At 34.1% G+C, this 21,246-nt stretch overlaps 1 protein-coding gene and 1 long non-coding RNA gene across 2 annotated transcripts in view; both read left to right on the top strand.

Annotated features, from left to right (window-relative positions):
* The window catches only part of LOC133186797 (uncharacterized), a 130,175-nt gene that overhangs the window by 11,338 nt on the left and 97,591 nt on the right, over positions 1 to 21,246 (top strand). The window contains exon 2 of the mRNA XM_061322121.1: positions 246 to 437. Coding sequence (XP_061178105.1) covers positions 329 to 437 — 109 coding nt within the window. The 5' untranslated portion in view covers positions 246 to 328. The remainder of the gene's footprint in view (positions 1 to 245; positions 438 to 21,246) is intronic.
* Positions 13,030 to 21,245, top strand: LOC133187260 (uncharacterized). The gene is made up of 3 exons (XR_009721159.1): positions 13,030 to 13,043; positions 15,840 to 15,935; positions 21,161 to 21,245. It is a non-coding gene; the product is annotated as an uncharacterized LOC133187260 (long non-coding RNA).

Below are 21,246 nucleotides of genomic sequence, written 5' to 3'. Positions count from 1 at the left end.
GCTTTCGTGCAATATCTTTGACACAGAGATAGAACAACTCTTCTGAAGAGGGACACTCTCCTTCTCTCTGACAGTCACACATTTTTCCATTTAAGCATAGGAGATATTAATTATAAATGGCAGATTAATTGATGGCGTATCAGTCTCCGTTAGTGATGCTGATTTGATTACCTTTGTGTAAGGTTGTCTGACTTTAACATGACAACATAAATACTCTCACATGGTGACTATCCCTATCTTTACAGGTGCGCGCTCTGCTAACCTCCACGGATGACGTCCGGGTCGGTGCTGGAGTTTTACAGAAATATTTTTTGTGGACTAGTTAGCCATGCAATCTGGGTACTCTAAGCACCACTGCTACGCCGATTTCACCCATCGCTCATTCGGAGAATTCATCAAACTCAACAATGCGTCAGCTCTTCGATTGGCGCTGCTTGGTAAGTCCTCGGAGATTCTTCTTACATCAATACATGAGATAAACTATTAGGCGAAACCTTAAAATACTCATAGGTTTGAAAAGTACGCCTGTCCGAATTTTCTTACTAAAGAGCTACAGTTCTGCAGCTATCTTGTAGACCTATGGCACTGCTTTTAGTGGGAACTTGCATGTAATGCTTTTGTGTGTTAAGCATTCAATGAAATATTTTATTTGTAAGATTTTTTGGGGAATCAAGTTCAAAAAGGTTCAAGCATTGGATTTTAAAAAGCTGAAAAAGCGGATAGAAAAAAACTCCTGCCTGAAAGTTTTGTTCTGTATTTGATAGATATAAATTTACACCGCGATGTTGGTACAATGTATTTAAATTAGATAACCTCTCTCTCACTTCATTGTTTCTATAATCAGAAGAAATTCTTCTATTAATGACGTCAGCACAAGGCATTGGTCGAAAAGGGAAACCAAAAATGGCAACTGGGGTCCTAAGTAAAGGAAAGACAATCAATATGACGTCATTTGCAGACGACAAATAATCTGTTGTGTAAACCCTGATATGGAGCTGGGAACGAAGATTTGATTAGGATACCATTTGTAATGATAATGCTGAAGGCGGGGGCGTCTAGTTACAAATTATAAAAGTAAACTCGTGTCTTCCTTCACTGATACAGATTTTTCCATTTAAGGCTTCTCTCGTCTATAAATAAACCAATCAATCCTCTGTGATTGTTCCTTTATTATCAAATAAATCAATATGCTCTTGTATTCCATATTCAGAAAGAAAATGCATGACAGTACAATTAAAGATGAAAAAAAAATCATCATCAATGATCGCTTCATTATAACAAACGATGTCATTAATGGAGAATAATACGTACAGTGTATTGATATAAACTTTCAAACTCTGTTAGGGAGTCTCATTGGTCGTAGACAGAGCTGCAGTATCAAACTGTGAAAAATACGTAGTTCATCATAATAATAATGGACCAGAATCATACTGGACAGATGATTCTGTAGAGGATTAAGATTTTTTCTCATTCCAAGCAATATTACAAGTACATGTATCTAGTGAGGTATAGTAGATTCTGCTTGATGTTTTTTATGTTTAGAAGACAAATTTTCTATGTAATAAAGTCGCAGCAGAGGTTAATGTGGTTCAGTACCAATCTCAGGGTCAAAGGCCAAGGTCAACTCTATTGGTAATACTATATAAACATTGATTTTATTTAAAAAAAAACTAAACTGTGTTTTAGTTTATGATGATGAATAAATCATTTTTAACAGAGTGATTTCTTTCAAAATCAAAGTTTATAGTCAGGAGTGGTATTACAAGAATTTTAGAAGGTCAAGGTCAAAGATCTATAACTAAGTCAACCACGATAGAGAAATTACATTTCATCATGATATACCTGTTGTCTATGGGTAAAGTTCTAAGAGCCCCCACCCCACTCTACCCCCACCCCTCTCCTAAAACATAAACAATAGCTAAACAAAATTTTTGACGATCAGACGGACAGATAGGTTTCATCCATTCATAGATCGAATTCGCCAAAGATGACAGGTAATGTCAGTCTCCTAATAGATGACTGATCAATAGTTCAATGTCCCCTTAGAGCAGCATTCAGAATACCAAATAAATAAACCATGTACCGCCCCAAGTCAACCGTTTTTGTGTATATTTTGTTCTATGTGTAATAATCAATCTGCTCCTTAGTTAGTTTGTAATAAAATCAAGCAGACATCGAATTAAGCAGGTCTTCCTGCAGACTTTGTGATTCCATGTTTCCCCATGAATGTCTAGATACATGATTGTAAGCGCCGGCAGTGCCCTTATCAATGAAATAATGAACTCAGAAACGCCAATCATGTAATGCCGATTCCTTTGATAAACGTGTTATTGAATTAAATAATATAGACATCTGCAGAAAATACTGTGAATGCCATGAATATAGATGTAGACCTGTAGAGGAAGCCCGGTGTTACCAACGTAAAAAAAGAAGTATGTATTGTAAGATTGATTTTCTTGGAGGACAGTGGACATTTGAAGATACGCTGAAATAAGGCAGTATATATCTCTCTAAGTCTCATCGATTTCTTATCACATAAGATATTCTTATACCTATATGTGATTTATAATGATTAATTTTGCTTCCAACTTTAAGAAAGTATACAACTACCATTTTTTTGGCATGATTGTGGAGCGACCCCTTCCTGATACAAATAAATTCTGAGAATCTTTTATCTACGACGTACCTTAAAATTAGAAATAGAATTTTCTTTCGTCTGCATAATCAGTGAGTGAAAGCTATAAAGATTGAACAATAATCCCAAGAAGCTTGACCTATTCCTTGTAATTTAAAAAAAAAAAAAACAAGTTTATGAAACACTGATGCCCCGTATGATAGCGATGACCAAATTTATATATTCTCAAATGCAAGTCAAACTCCAAGGTCAAGAGGTAAAAAATGTTGGTACCTAAAGAAAGGTTCTTGTCTCAAGAATACATGTGAAATATGAAATCCCTAGCATCAATCGTTCAAAAGTTATGGACAAGAGTAAGATTTGGTAAAATTTTGAAAGAAGTGGGTCAATTTCCAAGGCCCAAAGGTCAAATATGTTCGTATCCAAAGAAAAGTTCTCTCACAAGGAATATTCCTGAAATTTGAAAGCCTTAGTTCCAACCAGTCAAATGCTATCGGCAATGTTAAAATTTTTGGGGACAAAGAAACAGATAAAGAGAGAGACAGACGGACAAACCCAAAACCTATATGCTCCCGAATCTTCGATTACGGGGGCATAAAAATAAAATCAGATTCAATTCAAACAACTTGATAGCTATGGTAGGATCCATAGTTGTTGTAGATATAGGATATCGTTAAAAATTTGTAGTGCCACCTAAAAGAGGAGAGGAAAAAAGAAACTTAAACCACATGAACTTTGGTATCGTACATTCATAACTTTCAAAACAGACTGTTTCAATTCCGTCCAGATACGGGAAAATTCTAAAACAAAACTAAGACTTAGTACTGTAAACAATTGGCATTGTCTAAAAAAACAATGTCTGCAAAATTTTGGAGATTGATTTTAAAAATTGATTTGCCCTGGCTTGTTTACCGTTGGTCGTGTGAATTGTGTATTCTACTGCCTAGAAGGCTGTAATCAATGGACGAAGATTAAACTGAGGGAGAAAATTGTTATCTAGCAAGTCGCAAAATGAGCTTTAGATTTCATACCAATAATTTATAAGGCTTATACTTTTTTATATGCTGATTGTGAAATTTATTAATTATAAGGCATATAATGCAACAATGTGACATTTAAGTCGAGAATTGATACATGATTCGGTTCTCGTTTATAGGCATAGAATAGACATAGGAAAAAGTACTTCTAGAAGCACTTGTTAAAATTCGCCGACAGGTTTTACTAAAAAAGCGAATACTTCATTTCATGAAATCTAAATTTAATTTTAAATATTCATTTTTAATTTAGAGTTTTAGTACAGTTTTAGTACAGTGCTCCTTTTGTGAATATTTTAAAATGATCAATCATTTACCGATATCGATCTTAGTGATATTCTATATACTCCTCAGAGAATTGTCAGAATTGATTAATCTTGAGTCACCAGAAAACAGGTGACAGGAGACAATAGATATTTGAGTATGAGTAAAAAAAAACCTGCTTTAGAGTGATTTTTTTTTTTGGTTACTTGAGTCATCACTCAAGTGTCACACATTTTCAGTTCTTTGTCCTGGAACTGCTGAACCAAGTTTTGTATACAGCACCTATGGGTAAAGTACAAAAAAAAAATGAATTTCATAGCCTCTGCTTCTCTGGGGCCTGCGGGGCCAAACCGACTTATTATTCTTTACTCATGGATATCGATCAGTTAAACTATTTGCATGATTATAATGAGCAATAAGCCCTGTACAAATATTGTGAACTTCATGGCCGCTAAGGTTAAGGCTCAGGTGCTGGTGGTCATATTTATAATTAGAAAATGTATTATATCTTAGAAAACCTTCCTTTTTACTCATAGAAATCTAGTAGGCGAGCGGTTTCCACGATTATAATCAGAACGCGACCTTTAATTCATGGCCCCGGGCTAGTTCAGGGGTCAGGCTCCAGGTTTGGGCTAAGTTGCTCATATATTGAAAATGCATTATATTTTGGAAATTCTTCTTTACTAATGGGCATTCAGCAGGCAAACTGTATTTCCATGATTATATTAAACACTTAGGCGAAATTCTTGGCCCTACCGGCACATGGCTCAGGTCCCAGGGTGGGGCTTAGTCGGTCGTATATTGAAAACTCAACCCAGAATATATTTTTTGAAAATCTTTTTCAGATGGCAAATTGTTGGCATGATTATCATGAGCAGCTAGCTCTCTCTGCAAAAATTATATAAAGTTCATGTCTTTGGGTCCTATGATGAGGCTCTAGGAAGGGGCCAAGTCATATATTGAAGTTAAAATATAAATGATGCAGTGTACCATATATCATTACTCCTGTTACAAACTGCATAAATATGATAATAAAGTCCTCTCCTAGCTGTATAATTTCTTGTCACATGAGAAGTTTCTGTTCTAGGTGGGTCTAATGTGGTCATAGTCTTGAGAAACTCATAATACTGGGGGAGGGGGGGGGGGGGGGGAGAGAGGCCCACTTGCCTCTTTTTTCAACAGACAACGATGTTTGGGATAATTTTGACCTTGACCTATCTTTGTCTACGCATACTCTCCTCTTGACTAGTCTACACATCGTCTTCTTCATCCAAACCTATAAACCGCAAATTACGACCATCAGTTTGATGCTGTATTTTGTTTATATGTAACTATAATGCATTTGTGAAATGAATTGGCAGTTGAATATATATGATATTGAGAATATCTTAATGAAAGACAAAATATTAACAAGTAATCTCCAAACATTTTAACTAATGGGATTATAAACCCATAAAATTAATTCAGTCGCGTCGATGAACAGCAGCATCAACGTTACATGACCTTTCGGCACACGATATAGTGATTTCTAGCAGCGGAATCGGTATGTAGATTTTCATCTTCGCAAGCCAAAAGTTTTCGGTCCTTTTCGCACCCCACAAACCTCGGACCGAAAACCCTTGGCTTGTAGATGCAGACAATATTAAGATTGAAGAAAAAAAACATACAAAGACATTTAAAAAAAAAAAGAAAAAAGAAAAACTCTTTTATATTGTATATATCATTTGAAATGAAATGCGAAGATAGATTTTAACTTCGAGATTTTGATAATTCAGGTGACAGTTGAAAATTAGCAAACAGAATAATATCTGGATGAAAAGTTTTTTCCTCATATGCCGGTATCTTGATTGATTTTTTTCTCAATTATCTAGATTGAATTTTTATTCTCAGATACCTAGATTGATTTTTTTTCTCATGTATCTGGGTTGAGTGTGTGTGTGTGTGTGTTTGTGTGTCTGTAGCTAAATAATCTTTTCTCGGACGTGTCTAGATTGATTTTTTCCTCATATACCTAAGTTAATTTTTTGAAATCTTTCTAGATTGAGGTTTTATTTCTCTCGTATAAATTAAGCTTTTTATGCATATCTGTATATCCGAATGAGTTTTATCCTGTCTACCTGGATTCATTTTTTCTCCTTTAGCTTGATAGGTTTTTCTCATATATCTGGATTTTTTTTTCTCGTGAAGTTGGATCGAATTTTTGATTGATTTTTTTTCTCTTGGATTCGGATTGGGTTTTTTTCTCTGTACCTAAATTATTTTTTTTTTTCATATTTTTCTCATATATCTGTATAGATTGAAGTTTGTCATAGTTTTTTTCTCATATATAAATGGACTGTTCTTGCTACTGTATCTTGATTGAGTTTTTTTCTTTTCTTATATATATATATATATATATATATATACATATATATATATATATATATATATACTTAAATAAATGAAAACAGAATGCTACAGTCCAAATTAAATAAAATCTTTACTGTTAGCGCTTTCAGCCATGTTGGCTCTTCAGACAGTTATGAAAAGTTCAAAACGTTGCCAATAACGTTGCTAATGACGTCGTAAAAATCTTAGGTATTATGACGTCACAATGAAGTTTGTGGTAGCGGCTACATGAACTTTTTCAACGCAGTTAAAATACAATGTATAATTAAAGCATAGAAATAATATAAAATCTGTGAACACATAATCTATCATTTGCGATTTAGTTTTGGATTAAACAGTCTTATAAAATAGTCCTCTTTGGTTACACGGGCGCTTTCATCCGATGTCCACATTTTGTAGAACGGGAAAATCTTAAATTTTCCTTTACCACACTCAGCAAAATGAAGAGCCAACATGGCTGAAAGCGCTAACAGTAAAGATTTTATTTAATTTGGACTGTAGCATTCTGTTTTCATTTATTTAAGTATTTTTTACTGTACCAAGAATTTAACTTATCAACGTATTCTTTGACTGGTACAAGATCAGGATGTCACAGACAAGAGCCAAATCAGTAGCGGAAAATACCGGGATAGAGAGGATTTTAGAAGAAATATCCGGAAAATTATCAATTCTTTGTAGTAAGTACGACAATTTTACTACTACATTACTGACTATGGAACAGCAAACTCTTGAATACAGAGAAAAAGTGGACCTTTTGCTCTCACATAGAATGCAATTAGAGAACAATGAAAATAGAGAAATAAATTCGGGTGAAATTCCTTATACAAATGTTCAGGAAATATTTCAAGAGTGGACCGATTTGAATATTGAAAAAGAGGCATACAAAAAGAGAAGCCAAATGAAAAGAGTATGGTTCAAACTTTTAAACCAGAGAAAGCAAGCGTATTGGAATGCCATAAGAAGCGAAAATTTAGCCGACACCTACGAGGAATGGAAAAACAGTGAAAATGTTATTTTTCCTAGAAAATTCCGAGTTAAGGAAATAACAACAGAACCTAGTGAAGAAACCAAAATCCGGATCAACTTGGCACTTCAAAGATTTGAAGCTGAAATTACACTGCTTCGTCTCCGAGTTCCGAAATACAAAAACAAGTATGAAAATACTGACGCCATTATGTTAGAGGAATTGAACAAAAGAAGTAGTGGCAACGTTTGTAAAAAACTGATGGAGTTATGGAATAACGATGTTACTCGGGAAGAGGAAAAATCCAAGAAGATACTGGAATCAAAATCTGCATGGTTGAAACAATATGAGATCAACTATGGGAAAGAACCAACAAAGCCTAAAAAGATTAAAAGAACACCAACATTAAGAAACAAACAAGAAAATAATAAGGGGAACAATAATCGACGTACTGAACATCGATCTACTACCAGAAACGGAGAAAGTAGCTCAAAACGTCTATCATATGCGGAAGTACTGAGAAGAGGAATACCACACCATGGACCCCAAAGTAATTCAAAGAAGTCTTCAGAACAATACCCTAGGTATGTTCAAAACAGAGAACGCGATCAACACAGAATTGATCGAAGGAGATTCACTGCAAAGGGAAGAACTGCACCCAATAAAGCAAACCATAAAAACTCTTGGAGAAACTCAACACAAGAGACATATCAAAATGCTAGGAATTCTTCCTTTAAACAGAGGACAACTCAGAAAAACATAAGGAATAAGTCACTACAGAATTCCAGGAATTCTTTTTTAAGACAGGGTTGGACTCAAACGAAACGAAAGAAATAATTAACTGTCCTGAAAACACAGAGAACATAGTTTCTACAGAACCCAAAATTCTCAACCTATCACAAAGAGCCTTAAATAGTGATGAAATAAAACTTTTAGAACATGGTTTAAAATTCACGCCTACGCCGAAGTCTGATAAGGTTGATGTCGTCACGGACACAGAAGAATTCTGCCGAAAATTACGCTTGAAGGAATTCTTTCAAAATCAAACCAATGATGATATATCTCTAGTTAAAAATAAGAAGGGTTTTAAGCCACCGCTTAATAGAGATAAACATTTGGAGGATTATATCTCATGTCTTAGAAAGGCAGCTCAATCCAACATAGCGGATAAAAAGGTAACATCAAATATTCCTCATAATCAATATCAAGCAATGCAAAATCTTAAAAGAGACCAAACAATTGTTATCAAAAGCGCCGATAAAGGAGGAGCTATAGTAATTATGGACAGAGAACACTATAAAGAAATGTCCCTATCTCAACTCCAGGATAATCAGTTCTATAAGAAACTAGAGCAAAATCAGGATCGGCAATCTATGCTTAAAATAACAAACCTCACAAAGAAGTTTCAAAGTAACCTCACGAAAAACGAAATTGAATACCTTACGAACTTTGAAGTTAAAACTAGCCATTTTTATGGTCTTCCCAAAATACACAAATGTAAAGAAATCCAGAAAAATGTCAAGAAATGTAATTCTACGTACATAAAACTTCCTAGACCAAATGATCTTAAACTGAGGCCCATCATTGCAGGACCTGCATCTAGTACACAAAGATTAAGCAATCTGCTAGATATAATCTTAAAACCACTGTGCACCAAAGTGACCAGTTATGTTCGTGATGATATGGATTTCCTTAATTATATTCCACAAACAGTACCAAGAGATACACTGCTTGTTAGTTTTGATGTTACCAGCTTATATACTAATATTACGCATGATTTAGGAATTGAGGCAATCAAATATTGGTTGGATAAATATCCGGAAGAAATCGACGATAGATTTCCCGCAAACTTCATCTTAGAAGGACTTAGAATTGTACTAGAGAATAATAATTTTCTTTTTGATGACGAAAATTATCTACAAATCAAAGGTACTGCCATGGGCACCAAAGTCGCCCCTACATATGCTTGTTTAGTTATGGGATTTCTAGAAGAAAAACTTTACACTATTTTACCGGAAACCTTTGATCTGGACTTTACGCAGTACATTAAAGAGAATTGGAAAAGGTACTTGGATGATTGCTTCATCTTTTGGACAAGGAGTGAAGAGGATCTTAGAAAATTCCATTCGGTCATTAATGAATTACACGATTCAATTAATTTCACAAATGACATGAATCGTGATTCACTTCCTTTTCTAGATATACTCATAATAAAAAACGGAGAAGATATTTCTACAGACCTATTCTGTAAAGAAACAGATACTCACCAATACTTGGACTTTCGTTCCTGCCATCCGTCACATACAAAAAGGAACATTCCATACAATATGGCCAGACGTATTTGTACCATTGTGACCGAGCCTACTCTACGCTTGAAAAGGCTCCAAGAATTAAAACAACACCTGAGGCGACAAAACTATCCAATAAACCTTATTGAGGACGGAATCAACCGGGCAAAAGACATACCAATAACCAAATTAAGAAAAAGTCGCCATCCAGAGGAAAACGACGTAGAGAACATCCCATTTGTGATAACTCATAACCCACGTAACCACAATATTCTAAATTCAGCGAAACGATTTTTTCCAATATTAGAACAATCTGAAAACATGAAAAATCTTCTGGACAAATCGTCAATAATTAACAGCAGAAGACAAGCACCAAACCTGAGGCGGATTTTAACCAAAGCGAAATTTTCCTCTAGCAACCAGAGAGTCGTCAAAAAGTGTGGTGACCCCCGATGTGGAACGTGTGATTTCATTCAGGAGGGCGAACATATTACACTTAAAAACGGGAAAATTTTAAAACCAAATACCAGTATGAATTGTAAATCTTCAAATTTGATATACTGTGCAATATGCCCTACCTGTGGAGAACATTATATAGGGCAGACAAATCAACTCAACGCACGAGTTAGGGTTCACAAACAACATATAAGGGACGAAACTGTCAGATGCACCCCATGTTCAGAACATTTTGCTGAGTGTGGTAAAGGAAAATTTAAGATTTTCCCGTTCTACAAAATGTGGACATCGGATGAAAGCGCCCGTGTAACCAAAGAGGACTATTTTATAAGACTGTTTAATCCAAAACTAAATCGCAAATGATAGATTATGTGTTCACAGATTTTATATTATTTCTATGCTTTAATTATACATTGTATTTTAACTGCGTTGAAAAAGTTCATGTAGCCGCTACCACAAACTTCATTGTGACGTCATAATACCTAAGATTTTTACGACGTCATTAGCAACGTTATTGGCAACGTTTTGAACTTTTCATAACTGTCTGAAGAGCCAACATGGCTGAAAGCGCTAACAGTAAAGATTTTATTTAATTTGGACTGTAGCATTCTGTTTTCATTTATTTAAGTATTTTTTACTGTACCAAGAATTTAACTTATCAACGTATATATATATATATATATATATATATATATATGGATTATTTTATATATATATATATATATATATATATATATATATATATATATATATATATATATATATATATATATATGACTTATGGCTTTAGGAGACCAAGGAGGATATATTTTCTGGCTTAGGGAGACCACTGGATTAAGGCGACCTTTTTAGGTCTCCCTATTATTTTGACCTCATCAGTATTGCAAATGTCTTTTTATAGATAAATAAACAGTCTGTCATTAAATATTATTAATCTTTAACTCTGTTATTTAACATTCAAAAGTTGTCTAATTTCTATCATCTTCTCTAAAAAAGAAAAGAATTTATAACCTACGTATAATTTCAAAGGATAATTTTTCTGCATTTTGGAGACCATGAAAAACATGCAATTAAACAAAAAATCTAGCATATATATTTTTTCCGCTTTTGATTTGTTCAAATGAGTGTTTCTTTAACTTAGTTTTCCATGTTTTATGTTAAAAACCTAAAAAGGAAAAATATTGTAAATTTATGAACCATGTTTTGAATTCTTAGCAAGTGCTTTCCGTCATTTGTTCCGAATGCCATCGGAATGCCCCTTCAGTTTTCAGAAAATGACCCCTGAACACCGTGGATGTTGAGAAATTTGGGTAAGTAACTAAAATGATACAGTAATAAGTTGTAATTAAGAATACACAAGACAAACATTCGTTTGTTTTTTTTTGTTTTTGTTTTTTTGCCTAGTAATTTAGCTTCCAAGAGAAAAAGTATGATTTTAAATAATCGTTAGACTATAGTTCGGTATATAAAATCCTGAAGGAAATTCGAAATAAAGTTAAATGATAGGCCCCTATATTTTTTAATTCTTTTATGCAAGTCCACAAACAAATTAAATATTTTAAAGATTAGGCCGAACGTTGAAAAAATAGTCTCGCAAGTTGACGCAGCTATTTCTAGCTTAAAAATTTAAATTAAACTTAATTTCTGTAAACATCATGCAGGACATGATCATCATAATATAGTATAAATGAAACAGACCCTGTAAGAAAAAAATAGCTGTAATTTAATAATTGTTTATTAATATAATGTGGTCCTCTGCTAATAGAATATATATGCTGACTGTAAAAAAAATCTGAATCAGGGTGAAGCAGATTTGATACAATACATGGCTGAAGGAACGGGGGGGGGGGGGGGGGGCAGGCCCCCTGCAATTTTGCTGAAATTTAGGTATACTATAGAAAACATTGCTCCTTTATGCTCGGGCCCCCTCAATAATAACCTCTGATGATCTATTTTTCTTTTGCTTTTGGGCCCCCTCAATAATAACCTCTGATAATGTATTTTTCTTTTGCTTATTAAAAATTTTTTGGTTTGTAGTCTCCCCCAACCTGAAACTGAAAAATGTTGTTTGGTTGTGCTCACCCCCCCCTCCCCCCTCCAACTAAATTAAGTACGGGCCTATTCTCCATCCCTGAGGTTTTCTTTCACCAAAGAAAGATTAATTGGTAACAGTTCAGATATATATAGCAATATTTACGGAAGGGAATATTCTCGTTTAATTATGAAGATGTGACAGTAACTCAGTCAAAGCCACAGTGAGTGTAACAATTATTTAATATTATTGTTAATGTTTACAAATAGTGAAATACTGATACTGTGAAATTTTAATGGATATATAGAAAATATAAAAGTACAACCATTTATTGTAAATCACATACATGAAAAGCTTCTTTTTTTTCAAGCAATTGGAAATTCTTCATTTTTTCATGAAATTATTTTATTTCGTATGTATGATAAATTATTTCGTATTTTAATTCAGTCAACAAATCATTGCCGCAGCCTAGTTCCCTTCATTATTTTCAGCAGTTCAGTGACAGAGATAAAATGATCATTTGAGGTTTATACCCCCCCCCCCCCCTCCCCACCAAATGAAACTGAAAAATGTTGGTTTTGGTCCCCTTCAACTGAAATTGATTCCTTCTTACCATGCTTACAGGCTTAACTATGAAGATGTGACAGGGAGTGTAATAACAATAATTGTTCAGACGAACACATATTAAGCTGATATATCATTTACGTATCAAATTTTAATGGATAGATAGAAATTAATAAACAATTACAACCATTTATTATAAACTACATAAAGATAATTTTTCAAGCAATTTGAAATTCTTCATTTTTTATGATAATATTTTATTTCGTATATATGTTTATAGGTTTATTCGTATCAACAAATCTGTGTACGAGTTAATAACGCAGCCTGGTTCCCTGCATTTTCAGTGACAGAGAACCAGAATAAGATTTGTAGGGAATCAAGCCTTGTAAGGCTTGTTACACATGTTACAAGGTTTGAGGTTTGTTTATTTTATATTTTAATTTACACTTTTTAAAAATTATTATTATTATGCAAAAATCTGTGTGCAGATGAATATTTACATTTTAATGTTACAAGTCGTTTTGTGGTTCATATTTGCGGTGACTGTCCCACGTGTGTTTACCTGTTTATATTCACCTACTGACCTAGAGTCTTCAAAATATACCTTCTGTAATCATGACTGTTGTAATCTTGTTTTTATGTTAGTTTACCGTATGTAACTTGACTGTTGTATAGATTTATAGCGATAACTGCAAGCTTTTAATATTTAGGTGAAGAGAAATTTCAGACTATCAATCACAGGCACTTGTTTCATATACGGTGCACCCCTACTTATTTTTACCACAAGGTATCTAACTCAATTTCAGGCACCCCCGCTTCAAGCTCGTATTTTGTTCATGTATCATTATCAATCATTAACCTACTTTAAAATGACATCGTTCGCTTCAAGAGACTTTTTTCTTGTCAAATAAATCGTTTCAGACGTCTCTGGTCGAGTCTCTTTATTGTAAAACACTCATTTATTCCACAAAAATTACCTCGATACATTTTAAGACTTTAGATGGGATACAACTTCCAGTTGGGGATAGAATAAAACCAGAGACTTCCGAGTATTCCATTCCGAGGTCTCTGGTTTTATCCTTCATTTATAACCCCAACCGCAAATTTGTATCGAAAATTACCTTTATTGGCTTTATACATTTTAAGACTTTAGATGGGATACAAATTTCATTTTTTTCACAGGTCACGAGGTTTCAACTTAAAAAATAAAAATTCTCACCGTTAAGATATGTTGGAAATTTTAGCTTGATGTGTTGATAATTTGCCAAATTATTATGTAATAAAGGGGACTTTATATGATCACCCGGCGCTGTCGCTTTAGTTCAGTCTTCACAACAATTCTTTTTCAGCACATGGCCTTCGGGCATGTAGACCTATCATTTTTACCCAGCCCATTCAAATTTGTACATGTCCTACTCAAAATTCTTACATTTACCAGTATTGTGCAACAAAAAAAACCCATTAGGTATAAAGGTTTTATATTAATTTTTTCAGCATCGTAAACCAACCATGGCCTGTGATTGCCATTTTCTAAAGCGTTTTTGTTCATAAATAACTTTGAGTTGCATGCTGGTCATTTGTTGGCCGGTTTAGCTGAACTGAATTTCAGAAATGGGATCATGACTGTAGTGCCACAGTATGTGGCATTGATGAACATCTCGTAATTTAGCAAGCAACTTCGAGAAAACAAATAGGTTAAACTAAACACTTCAATGATTAGATTGACAATCATTTGACAGGTCGTATCGAGAATGTAGACAGGCAATCCATCGACATTACATATAGCAACGTTTAAGCGAATAATGGGGGAAGGACAGAATAAATGGCAAGTAAAGATCGTACAATGAAAGAAGATTCACATATGCCCTCTTCAGACATGTAATTTGGCAATTTTTACATGCCCGGCTGCAAATTTAACAGGTCCCTGGCATTGGACTCCCGGGTTATTTGGAAGACTGTTTGTTTAGTTTCATGAGGTCCGACAACATTGATTCTCAATGTTTGCTCCCTCTACCCCATACACTTATCTTGATAAAATTATATATAAATTATATTATTAATTATATAAATTGATATAAATTATATAAACCGGTATTGTTTATATAATTTTACAATGTCATAAACAGCTGCTTAAGTGCATATAATATTGTAAATGGATTTATATATAGGATTAGGGAAAGATCCTCACTTGATTATGGCAGCATATTTAGCTCGTAGGAGTTTATTATCTACCACACATGATCAATGTCACTTTTGGACGTGAATGACTTTTGACACCCTAACTTCAGTTCAAATCAACATTAACTTTATGTGACGTCTCTCTGAATCTTTTTTGGCATGTAACTTAGGTAAAAACAATTAAATACTCTTGATGCATTTGATTTCTCTTAGCCCGTTTATACATTTCCAAGGTCTATACCAGTTTTTGCAGGGGCGAAACTATGTAGAAGTTGGAAAAGAAACCCATCCCCTTTTTGACGTATTTGGTTTTCGAGGGGTAAAAATTTTCAATATTACACTCAACTACATGCAATATTTATTGTATTATACTGAATGTTTTATACAAATAATAGTGAACCTTGAGTGCATAAATCTGCGCAGTCACTATTTTTTGGAATATCACCCGTCGTCAAGCAATGTTGACTGTTGCGACACTGGGCGTGGCTTCATTATTCAGCGGATAATAGTGCTTTTTAACAAATGTTTCTTGACAAATCAGATTAATTCATCTAATATACCTGAAAGTACAATATTAATTAATTGTCATCATTTTCCTATATTAGCATTTTTACTGGTACAGTGTAATGGTTTTGAAATGATAGGAACATGCACTGTTCAAAAAGTCTTAAAATGTTGTTTTGGCTCAATTTCTTTGTTAGATTACTGTGTTGAACTAAGGCAGGCCAGTTAAAGTAACATGATCCTATAGATTCCATGTACATTTAGTACTGTAAAGTAGACAAATTTATTGTTCTCACAAGTAGTTCTCAAACATTGATTTAAGTTGGTCTCCTGAAGGATGTAATAATGCAATTGGTCTGCTTAAGGTACAGTGTATAATATAGACATGCATATTTTATTTTGAATTTGTATTATGTCAATCATTAGAAATATATGGATCTTAATTAAAAAACATCGTTTTCATTAGAATTTAAGATATGTATAATAGGCATATATTTTTCATGCTTTTCCATAGTTAAGTCCTTTTTTACAGGGTCTCTGCTAGAATCATGTGGACCCCAGTGTAACAAATCTATGGAAAGAGAGAAAATCTCAGCTCAAGGGTCAACATGTCTTTATTCCAAGAAAGGTAAATTGATAATTTTTTCTGCTAAAATACTCTTTTATAAATTATAACATCAATGCAAAAGAGTGAACAAACAATGTACCTAACAATATTTTGAAAATGAAAGTGCAATAACAGTTAATAATTATGATCAATCGTATGAATGTTAATAATCCAATCAAAGTCCTTGTTGTATATCATTTTTGCTAGGGCTGTGTATTGAGCAAAAAAAAAAAAGAAAGACATTTTTTAATGCGATATGCAATATATTGAATTCTTTAACAATTCTGTCAAAAAAGTCTTATAAATCATTATGCATGAATTTTATAAAAATAATAATTGTTTTTTACTCATTTTTAATTTTTTGTCTCACCGTCTTTAAAAATTACACTTCAAATTCAAACTTTTTTGACTGTAAAATCAACATGTTAAGTAAAGTTGTCTATGTATTTTTATGATTTTGTAATAATCATTTAAGATGTGCTACCTCCTTAAATGATTATGTCATTTTTGATCAGTTTTAATTCAAAACAGTTACCGGTAAATATAATCTTTGGTGATTGAAAAAAAACTGCCTGCCCATAAGTTATTTTTAGCTCACCTGAGCCAAAGGCTCAAGTGAGCTTTTCTGATCAAAATTTGTCCGTTGTCTGTCGTGGTTGTCGTCTTTGTCATTGTTGTTGTAAACTTTTCACATTTTCACATTTTCATCTTCTTCTCAAGAACCACTGGGCCAATTTCAACCAAACTTGCCAAAAAGCATCCTTGGGTAAAGGGGATTCAAGTTTGTTCAAATGAAGGGCCACACCCTCTTTCAAGGGGAGATAATTAAGAATTAGTGAAAATTTAGTGGTATCTTTTAAAAATCTTCTTCTGAAGAACCACTGGGCTGTAAAAGTTGAAACTTAGGTGAGACCTTCATTACATAGTGTAGATTCAAATTTGTTCAAATCATGACCCCCTGGGGTAGGGTGGAGCCACAATGGGGGATCAAAGTTTTACATAGGAATATATAGGAATAAATCTTTAAAAATCTTCTCCTCAAGAACAACAAAGCCATGATTAGTCATATTGATATGGAATCATCCTCAGGTAGTGTAGATTCAAGTTTGTTCAAATCATGACCCCCAGGGGTAGGATGGGGCCACAAGGGGGGATCAAAGTTTTACATAGGAATATATAGAAAAAATCTTTAAAAATCTTTTTCTCAAGAACAACAAAGCCACAATTAGGCATATTGATATGGAATTATCCTCAGATAGTGCAGATTCAAGTTTGTTCAAATCATGACCCCTAGGGGTCGGGTGGGGCCACAATGGGGGATCAAAGTTTTACATAGAAATATGTAGAACAAATCTTGAAATTGTTTTTCTAAAAATACAACAAAGCCACAATTAGTCATAATTTATATGGAAGCATCCTCAGGTAGTGTAGATTCAAGTTTGTACAAAATCATGACCCCCGGGCGGGGGGGGGGGGGGGGGGCACAATGGGGGATCAATATTTTACATAGGAATTTATAGAAAAAAAATCTTTAAAAACCTTTCTCTTAAGACCAACAAAGCCACAATTAGTCATATTGATATGGAATCATTCTCAGGTAGTGTAGATTAAATTTTGTACAAATCATGACCCCCAGGGGTAGGGTGGGGCCACAATGGGTGGATCAAAATTTTACATAGAAATATGTAGAAAAAAATCTTGAAAAATCTTCTTCTCAAGAACAACAAAGTCACAATTAGTCATATTGATATGGATTCATCCTCAGGTAGTGTTGATTCAAGTTTGTATCAAATCATGACCCCTCGGGGTAGGGTGGGGCCACAAGGGGCGATCAAAGTTTTACATAGGAATATACAGAAAAAAAAATTGAAAAATCTTCTTCTCAAGAACAGCAAAGCCTTGTTAAGTCATATTGATATGGAAGCATTCTCAGATAGTGTAGATTTAACTTTGTTCAAATCATGACCCCCAGGGTTAGGGTGGTGCCACAATTGAGGATCAAAGTTTTACATAGGAATACATAGGAAAAAACTTCAAAAATCTTCTTCTCAAGAACAGCAAAGTCATGTCTTGTCATACTGATATGGAAGCTTCCTCAGGTAGTGTAGATTCAAGTTTGTTCAAATCATGACCCCATGGGGTAGGGTGGGGCCACAATGGGGGATCATAGTTTTCCATAAGAATATATAGGGGGAAAAAACTTGAAAAATCTTCTTCTCAGGAATAGCAAAGCCATGTTTTGTCATATTGACATGGAAGCATCTTCAGGTAGTGTAGATTCAAGTTTGTTCAAATCATAAACCCCAGGGGTAGGGTGGGGCCACAATGTGGGATCAAATTTTTACATAGGAATATATAGGAAAAAATCTTTTCATCAACAGAAAAGCCATGTTTAGTCATATTGATATGGAAGCATCCTCAGGTAGTGTAGATTCAAGTTTGTTCAAATGATTGGGGGGGGGAGGGGGGGTTAGGGAGGGTCCACAATGGGGGATCAAATTTTTAAAAAGGGAATATATAGAAAAAAAATCTTAAAAAAATCTTCTGCTCAAGAACAGTAAAGCCATTTGTTATATTGATATGGAAGCATCCTCAGGTAGTTCAAAATCCAAGCCCCCTCCCCTTTAAACTTTTCAATACTGAAGTGATTTGTGCTTTTTCCTAGCCAATGTGCTCAGGTGAGCATTGTGGCCCATGGGCTTCTTGTTTTTGATACGATATATTCATTAATCTAGATATGTATCGATATACAGGTAAACTTCGGTATCTCGAACACCGGTATGTCGAATACCACGGATATCTCGAAGTGAATCAACGGTCCCGGCCGTTTTTATTATATTTATGATTTTAAAAAACCCCGGTATCTCGAACACGGAATCTTGAATACCTTGCTTATCTCGAAGTAGATTTACGGTCCCAAGTGCTATAAACACATGCGTTATCTCGAAGTTCAACAAATTCTCGCTCCGCTGAATTCACACCTTAGTACACAACTAGTAGACTAATTGTTCTTGGAACAATTAGAGGTCTTTCCACCTTCCTTAAATTTCATATATTCTCCACATTTAACTCTCTACTGTTTATTTTTTTTTACAAAAGAAACCAGAAATGGCTTAAGAGATGGAAGAAATAAAAATTTTAAAAATTTGGAAATGACCTTGACCTTTGACCTTGAACAAATATTCAAGGTCAAAGATCAAGGGTCACATTGCAATTAACCCCATGCTTCTACGACTTTTAGTATTAAAGTTATAAGGTTTACTAGTAAGCGCAAAGACGTTAAAGGGCAATAACTCATATAAGGGGTCAGCAGATCCTTTTGCACTAATAGACTGAAGTTGTGTCTAATGACCCTGAAGACATTAGTGAAGGTTTCGTGTCTCTGCGATTTACGGTTTAGGAGAAGTAGCGATAACAAGGTTTTTCGCACAAGGGGCAATAACTTTCAAAGGGGTTAAGCTTGGGGGATAAGAATGAAATCTTTGAGATAGATTTAAGAGTACATATTAATGATGCAAAGACCGATAGTATATATTGAAAGACAAAAGAGCTGTAAAAAGAGCTTTAATTCTCATTTTTGGAATGACCTTGACCTTTGACCTTTACATATATTTTTAGGTCAAAGGTCAATGAATCTTATGCAGTTGGTCCCATGTCTCTACGACTTATCATTTTGAAAATTTTTCATTATTCATAAATATCAAAGACTTTCAGGGGCAATAACTCATAAAAGGGGTGCACGAATACTTTCGCAATGAAAAGATTGAAGCGTCCCCTCAATTAGTCGAAGACATTGGTGAAGGTTCCATACCTCTACGGTTTACGGTTTCGAAGGAGTAGCGATAACAAGGTTTTATTGTGAAAGGGGTTGTAACTCCTTAAGAGGTCAAAGTTCATACACGCAGGGTCAACTACAAAAATCTTTTAAAGAGTACATTCTTATAGACTATAAATCTTTTCGATATATCTTGAAACATAGAATCACATCAGGGGGTGGAAAAATAATAATAATAATAATAATAAACAGAAGAATATCAATAGGTCTTTCCACAGAAAGGTGGAAAGACCTAATAATAAACAGAAGAAAATCAATAGGTCTTTCCACAGAAAGGTGGAAAGACCTAATAATCCCATTATGCTAATTTTACGGTCTGTTGAATGTTTCCATTAGGTCTAGCACAGGCTTCATGGGACCATTGCTGATAATCACACCTTATTAGTCCCAAGCTGTTGTTTTTGGTAGTTAAATTTAATTACGCAGGCCAGGTGATTTGGAGGTGTTAATAAAATGCACTCTCAGAGATACTATGACACGATAATGAAACAGCAGCTTGGGGACGATTACTGTACTAGAAATTTAAATTATCGAAAATACACGCTTATACACATCATTACATATCAAAGTAAACACTGAACACATCAAAGTGATATTGAACTCAAGAAATTAAACAATTAAAGACATTATTTTGAGTATAAAAGTCAGTACCAAAAATCAAATCTTCAGTAAATATCATGTCCGATAAGGCAATCTAACAAAGGACCCAGTAGCCAACCAGGGGATAGTTAGATTATCTGACCGTGGTGTAAAAAGAAAACTTAAAGTTCATACAATCGAAACAAAGTTTGCTTTTGTTTATTCATATTGGCAATTTCAGTAAATTATTGTAGAACAATAATTCCTGTTGTTACATTTAGGCATGTGGGTATATGTACATATCCTGTTAAAGTCTTTGTGTATCACATTATATCATGATATACTTCAGGCAAATTAGTACACCCGTAGTTTTGAATACAATTCATACATTGATTTCATTTGCCACAATGGTCTCTTTAATATTGCAATAATGCATTTGGTCTTCCTAATGCATGTATAATGCAGGTACTGTATATACTCTATGTCCAGCTTATAGGTGAGTCATAAAAAGATTAGTATTTTGAAACCAGGTTAAAACATCAGAGCATTGATTTGAAATTGTCAATTGATTCTGGCAAAAAGTTGTACTGATTTATAAGTGGGTCAATAGCAAATCCCTCCAAAATAACCTCAAAAAATACAACTGACTTATAGGTGGACCACCTTATAGGCAAGTATATATACGGTATAGTTTTTGTTGAATTTTGCTAACAGCAAAACACTATGAATAATGAATTTTGGGAAAAAAAGATTATTAAGTTTAATGATGCATGTATGTAGTATAGAAATATTGTTCATATGCCTGTACATGGTACAAATATGCATTTTACAGAGTGTACATATGCCAGAATCATATGGACCGCAGACTGGCCCTGGTGATTCCGTTAAGAAAAAAGAGGAAAAATCAGTGCTTGTCTC

Source organism: Saccostrea echinata, unplaced genomic scaffold (assembly GCF_033153115.1).
Source record: "Saccostrea echinata isolate AGI-Se365-2 ecotype Australia unplaced genomic scaffold, CSIRO_AGI_Sech_v1 ptg000014l, whole genome shotgun sequence".
Taxonomy (NCBI): domain Eukaryota; kingdom Metazoa; phylum Mollusca; class Bivalvia; order Ostreida; family Ostreidae; genus Saccostrea; species Saccostrea echinata.
Note: the sequence above shows the minus strand (reverse complement) of the source record. Positions and strands in the feature narration are given on the sequence as shown.